The sequence below is a fragment of the Plectrocnemia conspersa genome, unplaced genomic scaffold (assembly GCF_051122295.1).
Source record: "Plectrocnemia conspersa isolate PC_06_02 unplaced genomic scaffold, ASM5112229v1 ptg000006l, whole genome shotgun sequence".
Classification (NCBI taxonomy): domain Eukaryota; kingdom Metazoa; phylum Arthropoda; class Insecta; order Trichoptera; family Polycentropodidae; genus Plectrocnemia; species Plectrocnemia conspersa.
In genome coordinates this window covers 23,604,690-23,618,435 of record NW_028277170.1, presented here as the reverse complement: position 1 = coordinate 23,618,435, position 13,746 = coordinate 23,604,690, and the positions used below count along the sequence as shown (strand labels likewise).

At 30.0% G+C, this 13,746-nt stretch overlaps 1 protein-coding gene across 5 annotated transcripts in view; it reads left to right on the top strand.

Annotated features, from left to right (window-relative positions):
* Positions 1–13,746, top strand: part of rno (PHD finger protein rhinoceros) — a 36,703-nt gene that overhangs the window by 15,069 nt on the left and 7,888 nt on the right. For 3 of the 5 annotated variants that reach the window (XM_088187918.1, XM_088187920.1, XM_088187919.1), the window contains exons 2-6: positions 1,475–1,606; positions 10,532–10,579; positions 10,665–10,866; positions 11,873–12,067; positions 12,145–12,358. In XM_088187918.1, the coding sequence (XP_088044044.1) occupies positions 1,475–1,606; positions 10,532–10,579; positions 10,665–10,866; positions 11,873–12,067; positions 12,145–12,358 (791 nt within the window). Of the gene's footprint in view, positions 1–1,474; positions 1,607–7,280; positions 7,445–7,612; positions 7,782–10,531; positions 10,580–10,664; positions 10,867–11,872; positions 12,068–12,144; positions 12,359–13,746 lie in introns of those variants that run through there. The other 2 variants (XM_088187921.1, XM_088187922.1) reach the window with 2 other exon arrangements.

The window sequence follows — 13,746 nt, the reverse complement described above, 5'->3', positions numbered from 1 at the left end:
TGTCGACATACAAATGTCTAACTGCAAGTAAGAATAAAAAATACAGAACACAACTCCATTATTTCTATAATTAAAAATACGGTTATTTACGTTTTTGACAGCCATTTAATATGAAACAACTTATTTAAAAATAGCAGATAAATAAATATTTTTTATCTCTGTTCAAATTAAATAAGATTAAATAAAATATATATTTCTAAAAATAATCGATATAAGACATTTCTTCAAATATTCACTTTTTAATATGACTAAATCTCACATACACGTTCTTTAAAATAAAACATTATTAATACATATCATTCTGGGCCTACTTTGTTAATATCCGTTAATATATATATATATTTATTTTTTATCACTACACCACTGCTAATATTTAAAGTCGATCAGAATTATATTTATTTAATAATCACTAATTCCGATCTTTCAGACATGATAGAAATTGAGAAATAATAATGTTCATATTGGATTCGAACACAGGTCTTTCATGTATTAGTCGCTGACTGTACCAATGTGCTTGTATATATTTTTATGGTGACAATACAAATATTAATTATGGTGGAAAAGTAAGTAAAATGATGAGTTATGTATTTAATTAATATTGTTACAATCAACAAAATGTACTATGCTATGATTTTTATTTTTATTATCCGCGAGATTGGGAAAATCTAGGAAAACCTAATCTGTAATGATCGATCGGTATTATAATTATATAAAAATCTAATTAAAATTTATTTTTATAATATTTAATAGTTTATTTAATATGGCTGAATACTCGATATTTTATCTAGTGGTTGTTAATTTTTTGACTGCTGTAAATTAACTAAAAGTTGTTTTATTTACACTGCATGTTTCTGTGTTTTCTGTTAATTTTAAGGTGCACTATTTTTAAGTATATATTATTTTTTAACAGGGCCGGTTTTAGTTTTAAAAAGAGCGTTTTAATGCTAGACATACTTCTTATACTAATAATATGATTCATGGTAATAGTAATATATTAACAAAAAATATTTCATTTTTAAATTAATAAATATAACATTAAATATTAAATAATGTATTATAGCTATTTGTTAAATACACCAGGGCCGTTTTTATGTACAAAAAGAAACAGAGCTTCTGTTTTTTTGACAAATTATATATAGCTTGAATCATAATATTGATATTATTAATATCGCTTCTAATCCACAAATTCTTAATATTTTAATTTATTTAATTTTAAATATGATAAGTTTATTTAAACATTTAATATATTTTACAAGATAAACATTATAATTTACAACGCTTACTGTACATTGCTGTGTAATAATATACAGTGTGACGCACCAGGACCGGTTTTGTAGATAAGAAAGGAAAAAACCGTAAGCCACGCCCTCTGCCATAGGGCGACGGTATCGTGCGGGCGCCCGAAATTTATGTCAGTATCTGTGCTTGCGCGGCCCTGAGTGGTCATATCTAACATGTTCGTGTTTTTTTCAAGTTTACCAGTGCCACGGAATTTTTCATTCAAGAATGGATTGGAATATGAACTTTATGAAAGGACTTGAAGGATTTTTCACGGATAGAAAATGCTGGGACGGTTCGAAGGTCAAAAAAACCAAAGTACCTGTAGGTAAGTTTATTATATTATAAAATATATTTAATTAATGTTGTACTGTCATAATTCGGGGAGCTAGGTTATGTGCATTTACCGCGTTTTTCCGGTTATTTAATTGATCTTGTTAATTAAATAATCTGAGTGAATTTCTACTGTATTTACTAATCGTCCATATGGTGTGCTGCAACGTGGCGGCTATCTAATCACCAAAAGACGTCATTTTAAACGCGTATTAAATAATACAATAAGTGCAATCTTAGTTATAAAATACGTGATTAGTGTATCAATAACGTGCGCGAGTCTGTGTCATTTAAAGTTTAAAATAAACATTTTTTCATTGATTGTTGTTCGCAAGCGCTATCGAGTAGCTCCGCGTAGCTAACGAATAATCGTCTTACAATTATTTAATAATAACAAGTATTGTTAGCGATTGTTGTATAAACATAATGCACAGCGACTGATAATATATTATATAAATATTTTTTTAACTTGAGCACCTTTTTTATTAGTTTGATTGCTAGCGTCTCTTCATTTTTTATTATTATATAACCTATTTCAGATTCCCCCTTTTATAAAATATTTTTTAATACTATAAAAATAATTTAAATATTTGTTCTAAATTAATTTATCAATACACCAGAGTCGGTCACTTACTTAGATTACATAAAGTTCATCAGCTAGAGTTTATCATCAAAATGAATAAATAAAATGAGTTCGATTATGATATAAATAGGAAATATGCATATGTTATTACGTCAATTGCTTTTTTAAAAACATATTTTTTATCAGTACTAACAGTGTTATGATTTCAAACGAATGTTTGCTTGTTTTGAAATATGATCTATTCTATTGAAACTAGATAAATATTAGAAAATATTTTCAATTTGTTGAAATTTCGACACCACTAGAACTCGGTGAAAATATATTATGCTTTCTTTATACCATGTGTGTTATAAAAAGAATATATTCAATATCAGATGTTCTTACTCTTTAACCTTATAATTTCCGAAATCCGATATTTTTGCTACTTGAGCGAATTAGACGGATCGTTAAAAAAAGAATCGGATATATTTTTATTCGGCTGTAGGGTATTTAGTTCGAAGTAAATAATATTTTTTCAAAACAATATTTATATATTAATATTTAAATAGTAATCCGGCAATTAAAGGGTTAATAATTCTTAAAATTTTATTCAATTTAATATTGGTATGAATTGCTTACTGTTTCTTAATACAATGCTAGTATATCATATTATCTACTACCAAATATTGACACGATTTCTATAGCTTTGGAGTGGAGGGGATTGATATTTCATTCCATTAAAAATAAATTTTGGTAGTTGACGCTCGAGCGTATATCGGTAGTGGTTTGTCGGTTGATAATAATTTGAAGAGCAATAGAGCAGAGTGTTGCAAGCTTGCGACAGGTTCTGACCAGTTATAGTTTTAGAAAAGTGTTCTTTTCAACAAGAAAAAATTGATTCGCGACCAAATAACTATAATGGCAATTTGTAAGTAAAATATTCTAAAATTCACCTTGCGCTGTCAAATTAGTTTAATGATTTTAATTAAAAGAGGCATATTTTAGCTGTCCACAAACAAACATACCCCCTAGTTTAATTTAAAAGCTAAAAAAAGATTAAAAAAATTCACTACTAATAGTTTTTTAACGATCATTTTTGTTAATTAAAAAAAAATAAAATAAAACGCTATTTTATAAAATGAATATTATATGTCACTCGAATTTTACTTTAAATTACATTAATGAATATAATTGTTTTAGATGTAGAACCAATACAACGCAATAAATTATATACACTCGTCCTTGTCCTCTTTATTCAATAAACAGAAAACGTCCCTGTTACATAATAAACCGAAGTCACGTTTATCTGGGTTGATCATTGATTATTTATGTGTTATATTATGAAATGATGAGTTATATTTAGAAGCTGTTATATCTCATATGTATCAGATTTACTCTGGCTCGATATGTCAGTCAATGTATAAACGATGAAATTCATTGATAGATTTAACATTGTATTTGACGAATACTATTAAGCGCATCAGCGCATGATAAATTAAATGTTTATAATGCGTCATTTATATACGAACTGTGGATGGTTTTTATCTCGGAACTCGAATGCAGTTTAGTGCTAATGGTGCATTGACCCACGTTATTTAAATTTTATTTTTTACAATATTACTATTTTATGAATATTATGATAAATTAAAAATAATACCCTATTAAGTTTGTCTTTATATATGAACTCCTCATATATGTATTAATACTAAAAAAAACATTTATAAACTCATACTGATTTTAAGGGGGAATATCGATGTAGCACAATAACACTGTATACAACGTTTGGTTTTACGTTATCGTAGCGTTATTATTCGGCCATTCATATAAATAAAATTAATTCTTAGTGCAGATCACGGGGAGTATTGTTTAGAATGCGATTTTTTTATTGCTGATGGTGCATTAATTCGCGTTTATTTATTTTTTAATTTTTACAATACTGCCAATATTTTATGAATATCATTGATAAAGATATAGCATCCCCTTGTTTTTTTTTTTAATATTTAGATGCCTCATATATTTATTAATATATTAAAAAAAAATCTAACTGACAATTAGTTTTAATACTGAGTAAAAGGGAAACATCTTTGTAGCACAATAATACTGTATACAATGCTTAGTTTGGATTCATTATATCTTATTGAGTAATTCCTATTAATTAAACGCATCGGTTCATCTTAAATACAATTTTGCTAACAAATAATTTTAGGCTAAACTTGCTTACGGTGCATTCAGGCCTGGCATTAAGCAATCGCCTTGGGGCCCACGCGATTTTTTTTACTCTTACAAATATTTTTTTGAATTGTATTCTAAAAATAAAACGCGCCAAGCGACTTTTTCGGCATAAAAGCCCGTAAGGCCCGCTTAAGCGCACCCCCGCATGTATATAATAGCTTGCCTATTATATTTATATTTCTTGGAATTTTGCACGAAAATACGCGCAGTTATTGTTGTTGTTTTCCAAGTGAAAATATTTGTATATTCGTTGTCAACAACACAGATATTTATATAGTGTATTATTTCTAATGCGATATATTTGGCTTACTATTTTTCTATTTATAAGTTCCTTTTGTATTGAGAATTATTTTATTTAGTTATTAAAATATTTTGAAATTCATTATTAAAGATTTTTGATTAACGAGTTAGAATGATTTTTTTTTAATCGCAATATTTAGGTGTGATACAAGTTTTTTACTTTGATCGTTAGATTTAGCACAACCAAGTCGTTGCATTGAGTCGCCATTCCGATTTGACAACAAAAAAGTTTGTGAAAAATGTGATTATATTAATAGTATTATTTTTGACGTAGTGTTTTGAGATATTTACATTTTTTTTATTGTGCTTTGATTCAAATCGAGCAATTATAAATATTTATTGGAATTAATTTCAGCGATAATATATAATAAAATAATATTTAATGATAAATTGAAGTAAGTTAATTAAACTGAAATGCCACTATTTCTAGAATATTGTTATTAAATAATACATATGTCATAATTGAATAATTTGTTTTATTTAATATACTTAAAAATCTTTATCGCTGACTAGCTAAGCTTTTTTTATAAAAATAATAATTCTGCCTCGACCAATTCCGAGAATACATTTTTAAAGTCTTTTATCCCTAGTTCCGGGTTGCGAAAAATATACAATAATTAAAAAACGCTATTTTATTATAATATTAAATAAAAAACATACATTTTGTACTATTTTTCACTAACTTTTTTAACGGGAGCCTCGCAGCTGCTTCTTGCCACGGGTCTCGCATTACTTAGCGCCGGCGCTAGATGTATTGACAAACGTTCATTCATTTTACTTTTTATGAAACAACTATTTGCGATGTAATAAATAATACTATTTTGAAGATGACATTACTATTTTTAATTTTTGGCCTAACACAATGAGAATGCCATTATTATTTTTAAAATTTGTGCCAAATGCCCTTATTCGGCCATTAACATCGGCGATAAACGTTTTCAGTGCTTTTTCTCGGACTTTTAATGACAATAAAAATAAATAACGCTTTGCTAAGTTCACTATTATTGTTCTATAAGCCTCATATTATTTTTATTATAAATAAAAATTAATATTTAATTAAAAACGAGTCTTAAACTAATACAAATTAAAGGGGAATTACCGATGTACTGAAATAATACTTGTATTATTATTAGTTTTAGGCTCAACGTCCTTAATCTATTTATATAATTTAAATAAAATTTCTGTGAATGGATTTTATTTGCATTATGTATTTACTATGGCGGCTTTCATACATGACCACGTGTTGATGTTAGCGGAGTTATGACAGTATGAATTAAACAGAAGACTGGCTCAATGAAATCTTATGACATATGGGGGGGAGGGGGGGACGAAGATCACGAAAATTCTATGGCATAATTTATGAAAGCCGCCTTGTTTGTTATGTTACCCTTTGAGATGACTTAAATTGTAAAATAAAAAAATCTAGTGACACTGTTCAATTCACTTTTAACATTTTAAACGTAATATATTATTTTTATTGAAAATGAAAATAACATTTAATTCAAAATGAGTTCTAAACTTATAACTTATGGTAACCAGACGTTTCCCTATGTGGAGAATTGTCCTACATAAACAACTTTTTTTAAATGATTTTTTTGCGTTCCCGTAATAATTTTTTTTTTCAAAAATATTTCAGAGATGGTATTTGAACAAATATTTTAGAAATAACTTTGTTTTAACTCCCGCAGCAATCTGTCCCCTTTTATGTTATTTTTTTACTTTTTTATTTTTTGTATCCTCTGATATGTTTAAAATTTGGTCAATTTATTTTCTCAGAACGCGAATGTATTTTATTATTACCGTTGCATTGCCCCACCTTTATTTGTTTATTTTTTAAATTGCCATTTTAAATTTCACGAATAAAATACTTTTAATATTATTAATATTAAAAATCATTAAATTGTATACAAGTTTTTACTTTAACTAAAAGGGGAAGTAGCGGTATAACACAACAACAATGAATATAATTCTTAGCTTTGTATAGTTATAACATTTTAATAAGTCTATTTATATTAATTAGTCACTTTTATTAAATCAATTGTCTGTAGTACACATTTTACGAAAGGATTAAATAACTTGTTTTTCGCTATACAAATACAATATTTCGCGAAGTATTGTTGACTATGAGAAAATTAAACTCTATTAAATATATTAATATAAAATACGTAGGAATATCGTGAATTTTAATATTTATTTTCCTATATAAATTTATTATTGAAGCTTCTTTATTAATAAATATACATTTAAATAACACCGTTGAAAAACTCTCGATGAGTTTTATTAAATAATGGATATATTATTGAACATATATATATATATATTTTAAACGCGCATTTTTTAAGATTAAATTTATTTATTCAGCATTTTCCCCTTTAGTGTTGGCGTGAGTCATTGTTTACATTACTATGAATACTACGTCGAGTTATATATAGAACGAGTTGTACGATTTTAGCGTTGTTTTGAATCAGATTTTTTTTTTTTAATCTGCTCTCTTGTTTATAAAAAGTTTGAATTACTACGCTTTTACAATGCGCATGTGTGTGTGCACGGCAACCCTCGCGCGTTCAACAGTATTGATATCTAGAGTCTAGAGCCACGCCGGAGGTCGCATTCCTAGATAGTGTGTCGATGATCCGAGGCGGCGGCCGCCCATAGATGACTCGAGCGAATGGCGCGGCCCGGAGGCTGAGCCCCCCGGGCGCGCGCTCGGGCGGCAGGCGAGCGGCCCGCCCCGCGCAAGTGAGTGGGTCACGTGACGCACGTCTATTTACAACTATGGCGCGAAAGGGGCGCCATATGTGCTATGGAAGCGCATAGCCTCCGAAGGCTCTTCCAGGAATGCGCCGGCAGACGCAGAGACGCCGCCCCTGGAACGCGCGCCCCCCTCCTCCACTCTTCCCGTTTTGCGCGTCTGTCTAGAGTCACGCCGTAACGGTGTCGCCGTGTTTGCGATGTCCACGGGGTGAGCGCGCCCCCTCTGTCGCGGTATCGATCGCTCCGATCCGCGCTCATTAGGTGGGGGCGCGCCCCGAGTCATCGCCCGCATGACGGTCGCGAGCCGTCTTACGGCAATTATGTAAGGGGCGCTTCGATCGATCCACAGACCGAATGCAACGTTCGCATCTATCGATAGTAAACAATGACACGAGTCTAGACGCTGATACTGCATTCTTATATAACACTGCATCTTACGTCCTTGTATAATATGCATAATTTGTAGATATAGACGTCAGCGATAAAAATAACTCACGTTTCAGTTTCACATTACAGTCAATTCGACAAAAATGTCATTCATACTATAAATGTTAGTACAGAATGAGTTACTTACTCGATCACTACAATCGATGATTAAGAACGTTTCCTTACAGTCTAAGATAAGTTATCAGTCTTTGACATTATAGCAAGTCAGAATATTTATGATCTCGAAAAATTCTTGAACTGCCATCATCTTTAAGCAATATGGCGGAAATCAGGCTAGCTAACTGACTTAGTCGAGATATATCCATTTATAATTTTTCAGAAAAGTTTGATGGAAATCTATCCGTAGTATCAAAAACTACTATGCATCAGTCTTGAGCCATTTGATGCAATTATTATATAGTTTATCCACAGTATTGTGAGGACAATTTAAACGAGCAATATATAAAATGATTGTTCCATAAAATGGATTGCTTGTGTATTACTATTGATTAGAACAATACACACATTAAAACTTTGCAACGAATCATTTTTCGAAGATAAATGCACAAACATTTATGGAACATATCTCTAAAAGTAATACGCTGTTAAATAGCACCTTTCTTGAGGTTTAATGGCTAAAGTAACGAATAAATAATTACGCCAGAGCAAACAAATACATTTAATTCTGCTTAAATTGTAATCAAGTCTACGGTACATACCAAATAATATCCAAACTTTCCAGTGAATTTAATTGTTGGTAAACCATCATAAACGAAATCTTCTATAGTTAGAATAAATCTAACAATTTCTTAAGCTTTGATTTCTTAAATGCTAAACAGAATATTACAGTTTATCGTTGATCTTATAAAAGTTAATATAAAGTTGTCAAACATTTTAAGTTGCATTAAAAAATAACCTGTTGCGATATTTACTTTATCAAGTTATGAGAAAAGTTTGATGAACATCTGATATTTTATCTCATATATAAGTAGACTATCTTTTTGTTATCCGGGGCTATTTTTTAATATTCTTTTTTGCTCGGGTTTTCTATTTTTTTTTATTTTAAATAGACATTCAACACATTGAATACCATGTGCACAAATTTGTACATTTTGTCAACAAAATCGCACGTTAAACTGGGTATTTACTGTAACGTATTCATTTAGCCAAAGATGTTACTAATATTATATTAACTAAAATAATTAAAAAATCAGAGGCTCAAAAGTTGGGTAAAAAAAATCGTTTCAAAGCAGTGTTTTTATTTATATATATTTTTCAGTTTTTTTTATAATGTTTACTTCCCACATATAATTTAATATTATATATTCGTATTAACTCTCACTGCGGATGGCTTCTATAGTAGTCATCAAGAAAATCTCCAATACTCATTGTGCCTAGTAATATGGTTAATTAGTATAATTTAAGGCTGTAAATCACTTAAATTTATTGAATCATTGTATTTTTAAAAATATGATTCAATTTTTCAATTCCATGAATTTTATCATAATCTGTATCGTTTTCATTTTTAAAGTTAAACAATTTTATTGGTAGGTGTTTGATGTTTACTGATTGTGAATATAAAAAACAATCATTACGAAACTGTATTTTAAATTTGACGTTAAAACGTCAACCAATTATAAAGTTATGATAGTTAAAAAAAATAAGCTTAGGTTTTAATTTTAGCAAATAAACTATAAAAATGGCTCCAATAACAAAAAAGCGGGATTTAATCGATACGGATTTTATAAATGAATTTTCGACAACGTATTCAAAATTATTTCACTAGTGATAATTTATTTCCGTAAGCAATAGAAAATTTTCTTCCATATGTCATAATCCAACCTGTTGAATAATATATATCAACAGCCAATTCATCTTTCAGATTCTCGGTGATCAGTAAATAGAAATTACTATGCCAAGCTAATTCAATATTTATCATTGCCGACGAGTAATATATTGCGTTTATTTATTAGCTAATTTTATCAGATCTGACTTCATCATTAAAGTAAGACTGAGATACAATTTTGCTTCGAGGGAACATTTTTTGAATATATAATATTTATATTGGATGGCAATTTATAAAGGCTCAGTAATGAATGGGTTAAGGATGTCATCTACTCATATTTCTGATAGTAAAAAACATATTTGCGGACAAAGACAAAAGTTGCGGAATCAAAAATAAATGATATAAAAAGCAGTGCTATTCAAACACTCTTCTAATCTAATCTTGTTTGCGCGTCATGTTCAATCGTATCATAGAAAACTGTTTCGATTTATTAATCATATAGTAAACATTGAAATTTGACACTCAATATAATATTAAATGTCTGTAATAAAATATGCTGAGATGCTTTGTTTCTAATCAGCACAAAAAGTGTAAGGTCAATATCATAAAAATGCAACATCAATGGTTGTATTCAACCATAAACGAACAATGACATATTTTTAGAAGCTATATAATAATACTACAATTGTATTTCAACGTTGACCTTGAACTTCATTCTTATTTTACAAATCGTGTTATGAATGAATAAATGTTACGATATTTTCATTGATATTTAAAATAGAATGAGTCATATTGTAAACGTAGTAGTAAACTCTAGTTTATGTATACAAATATGACTTAACTGAACTTGTTATTTACAGAGTCTACTGTACGACCTATAGGAGATGGTGATGCTAAATTGATATGTAGTGAGTGTGATACAAGAGCGATTACATACGTTATGTTTATTTATAGTATTCATTTTATTTATCGTGTTTGTTTCTCGATCGACAGGAGGCGACACTAACATGTCTCTCCGTGGTGTGAAGAGAGCTTCGAACCGCGCAGAGGAGCCAGGCGTGTCCGGCACTGCCGTCTGCAAGCGGCGGAAAGCCGAGCCCGAGGACACGCAGTGGACGCAGCGGTCCAACAATGATCTCAAACTATCCAGTAACTTTAATCGCAACGCTCCAGAAGGCCCGGCGGAGCTATTTAGGTTTGTATTTTAAAGCTGCACCCCCATGCAATAATTTGTATCTGTGTATATATGTGATTATATGCGAGCGATTATAATGTTTAACGTGTGCGATTTTTATTTTAAAAATGTCTTTATGATTATTTGCAGACAGCGATTATTCATATATAGATCCAATCTTTATCACTTTTTATGTCGTAATGCAAATTATTATTACAGAAAGTAAATTCTTATTGAATATCAACGAGTTTATTATTAACTTAGAATCAAAAACATGGACGATTCATAAAGTAAAACGGTAAATTATATTCATTAAATTTAAATAAAGGGAGATGCACGAATATTACAGAAGTAATGTGAATATCGTTTTTTTTGTATTAAATTACAATATTTCTACATAGATCAGTAATGTTGCTGATCAAAGACAAATTGTTCTCTGAACTACACTTTGATTATTAAAATGCATTAAAATTTTTCATACTGCAAAACAGTCCATCTGAGTGTCGCAATTTGTAGATCTGAGTGTCAGCCTGCAACACAATTGCACTACTCTTATTCAATCTATATTATTAACACATTATGGTCCGCTGTATTTATATGCTTTGACAAAAGCTAAATTATAAATGCATATATTGCATTCTTTAGGTTTTTTCGTTCGCACAATATTTTTATAAGCTTAATTTACGTTATTTTTAACACTTGAAAACTGCGAAGTTTTGTTATGTATTATATAAATGAACTATAATGTGTTAATCGGAAGATATCATGTTTGTAGTAACGTTTGTGCATCATTCTTTAACTCTAGCGGTTAGTTAACTTGATATTCCATAGCGAATTAATAAAAAAGTAAATGTATGATCAATATATTGCTAATATAATACCCGCATCATTAAATAATATAATCTCAGAAGACGCGTTAGACTTTTTTAAGTTACCTGGCTAGATACATGAACAGGCCGCGATCATCTTGCATTTGCATAACGAATGCAACACAATAACTATATTTAAATGTTTTTAATAAACACAGGAAGGACCTCATTAGTGCTATGAAACTGCCAGATTCGGAACCACTGGCAGCCGACGAGTACTGGGTCATCACCGATCCGTGGAAGCAGGAGTGGGAGAGGGGCGTACAAGTGCCGGTGAATCCGGATTCGCTACCCGAGCCGGCAGTCACAGAAATCAAACAAAGACCGTCGTTTCAGCGTCATGAATTTAAACTGTCAGTACCGTCAGTCGTTTGGTGGTTTGCGGGAAGCAACGTGCGCGCGTTAACGCCGATGTTTGCTATGTTTACAGGCCGAAAAAATATGTGCGACTCAGCAAAGACAGTAATTTCAACTCTAGCGAACACTATTTGAGCTGCGCCGTCGCCCGAGCTGAAAGCGCTTGCGCTTACGATATGGATGCGTGCGACGCCGCTTGGTTGCGCGCTCTCAACGGCGAAAGAGCGCGCGCCGGCGCCCAACCGCTGCACGAAGAACAGTTAGAGAGGGTCATCGAGGAGCTGGAGGTACAAATTATATTTCCCCTTTGTGGTTGGTTTGCTACTCGAATACATGCTAGTAGGTATTACTTTTTATTCTATACGCTAACATCAAAATTGATCAAATGTGAAAAAAATCAAAATGCTTCAAAAGATTCATAAAAAATATAAATTGTATTAACCCTTTAAATGCCAGCGACTTTTTATTGAGTCACCTGTTATTTCTCTTCATACCTGTCAGTATCTTTTTCTAAAAATAAATATAAAATACTCGGTTTACTAAAAATTAAGGCAGTAGACTTGTTTTAAAAAAATATTTTGTAAAAAAATAATATGCACCAGTGGGTTACTGCCGTTTAAGTGGTTAAATTAATAGACAGGAGTTTTTTTAGAATGCATTTAAATAAACTGGTTTTGCATCTAAGTCCTTTATGTGAATCTATATGTTTTGCTATTAAAGTGGATAAAAACGGCCATTGAATTAAATCATAAAGGATGATCCAACTTCAGTTTCCGAATTTAACACAGATTTACAGAACCCGTCAAATTGTATCAGGCAGTATTTTTTTTTATTTGAACAATGCAAATATATTATCACTATTTTATTTTTTAAAACATCTGGTCACTATATACTTATTTTTAATGACATAATTATAGACAAATTCACTGAAAATGAGTTGCTGAAAAACTTTTGAAAATGTCTGGAGTGCAAAGGGTTAAATAATATTTTGATGTAATATTATCATATTATCTCAATAGGTTTCCAATATGGACGATTTGTTATTATAGCATCACAAAAACGAGTAACGTGTGCTTCACGCGTGATAAAAGAAATTCACACGTATACATTTTAAAATATGTTTTAGATGCATTGTTTTCAAAAAAATTTATTATTGATTTTTGTATTATTCTCTCTTGTTTTTATCTTTCTATACATTAAATAAAAAAAAACTTTGAGAACCATAAATTTCTTCATCAACAAAACAAAATTTACTGTAATACAAAAGTAAATAAAATAATCATTAGTTAACTTAAATAACTATCATAAAATATTGAGAGCCACTGAATCAAAATTTTCTCTGATGTAAATAAGTTGATAAAAGTGAGATGTTAGTGAAGAATTTACTTTAGCAATAAATTAAAATTTACTTTAATATATAGTTCAATAAATAATGAAAAATGTAAGACATAAATAATAAATAGAATCAATAAACAATAAAAAAAATCAAACAAAACAAATTAAATTAAAACGTAAAAATTAATTCAAAATCAAAATATTAATATATTTTTAAGTCCCTTATGCGATTCTATACATTTTTTAATGGTCAGCTATTGAAGTGGAAAAAAAGTCATAAAATTAAATTATACCATTAAAAAATATTTCGTTTTGCTAATGTCCAAATTTAGCAGCTGTA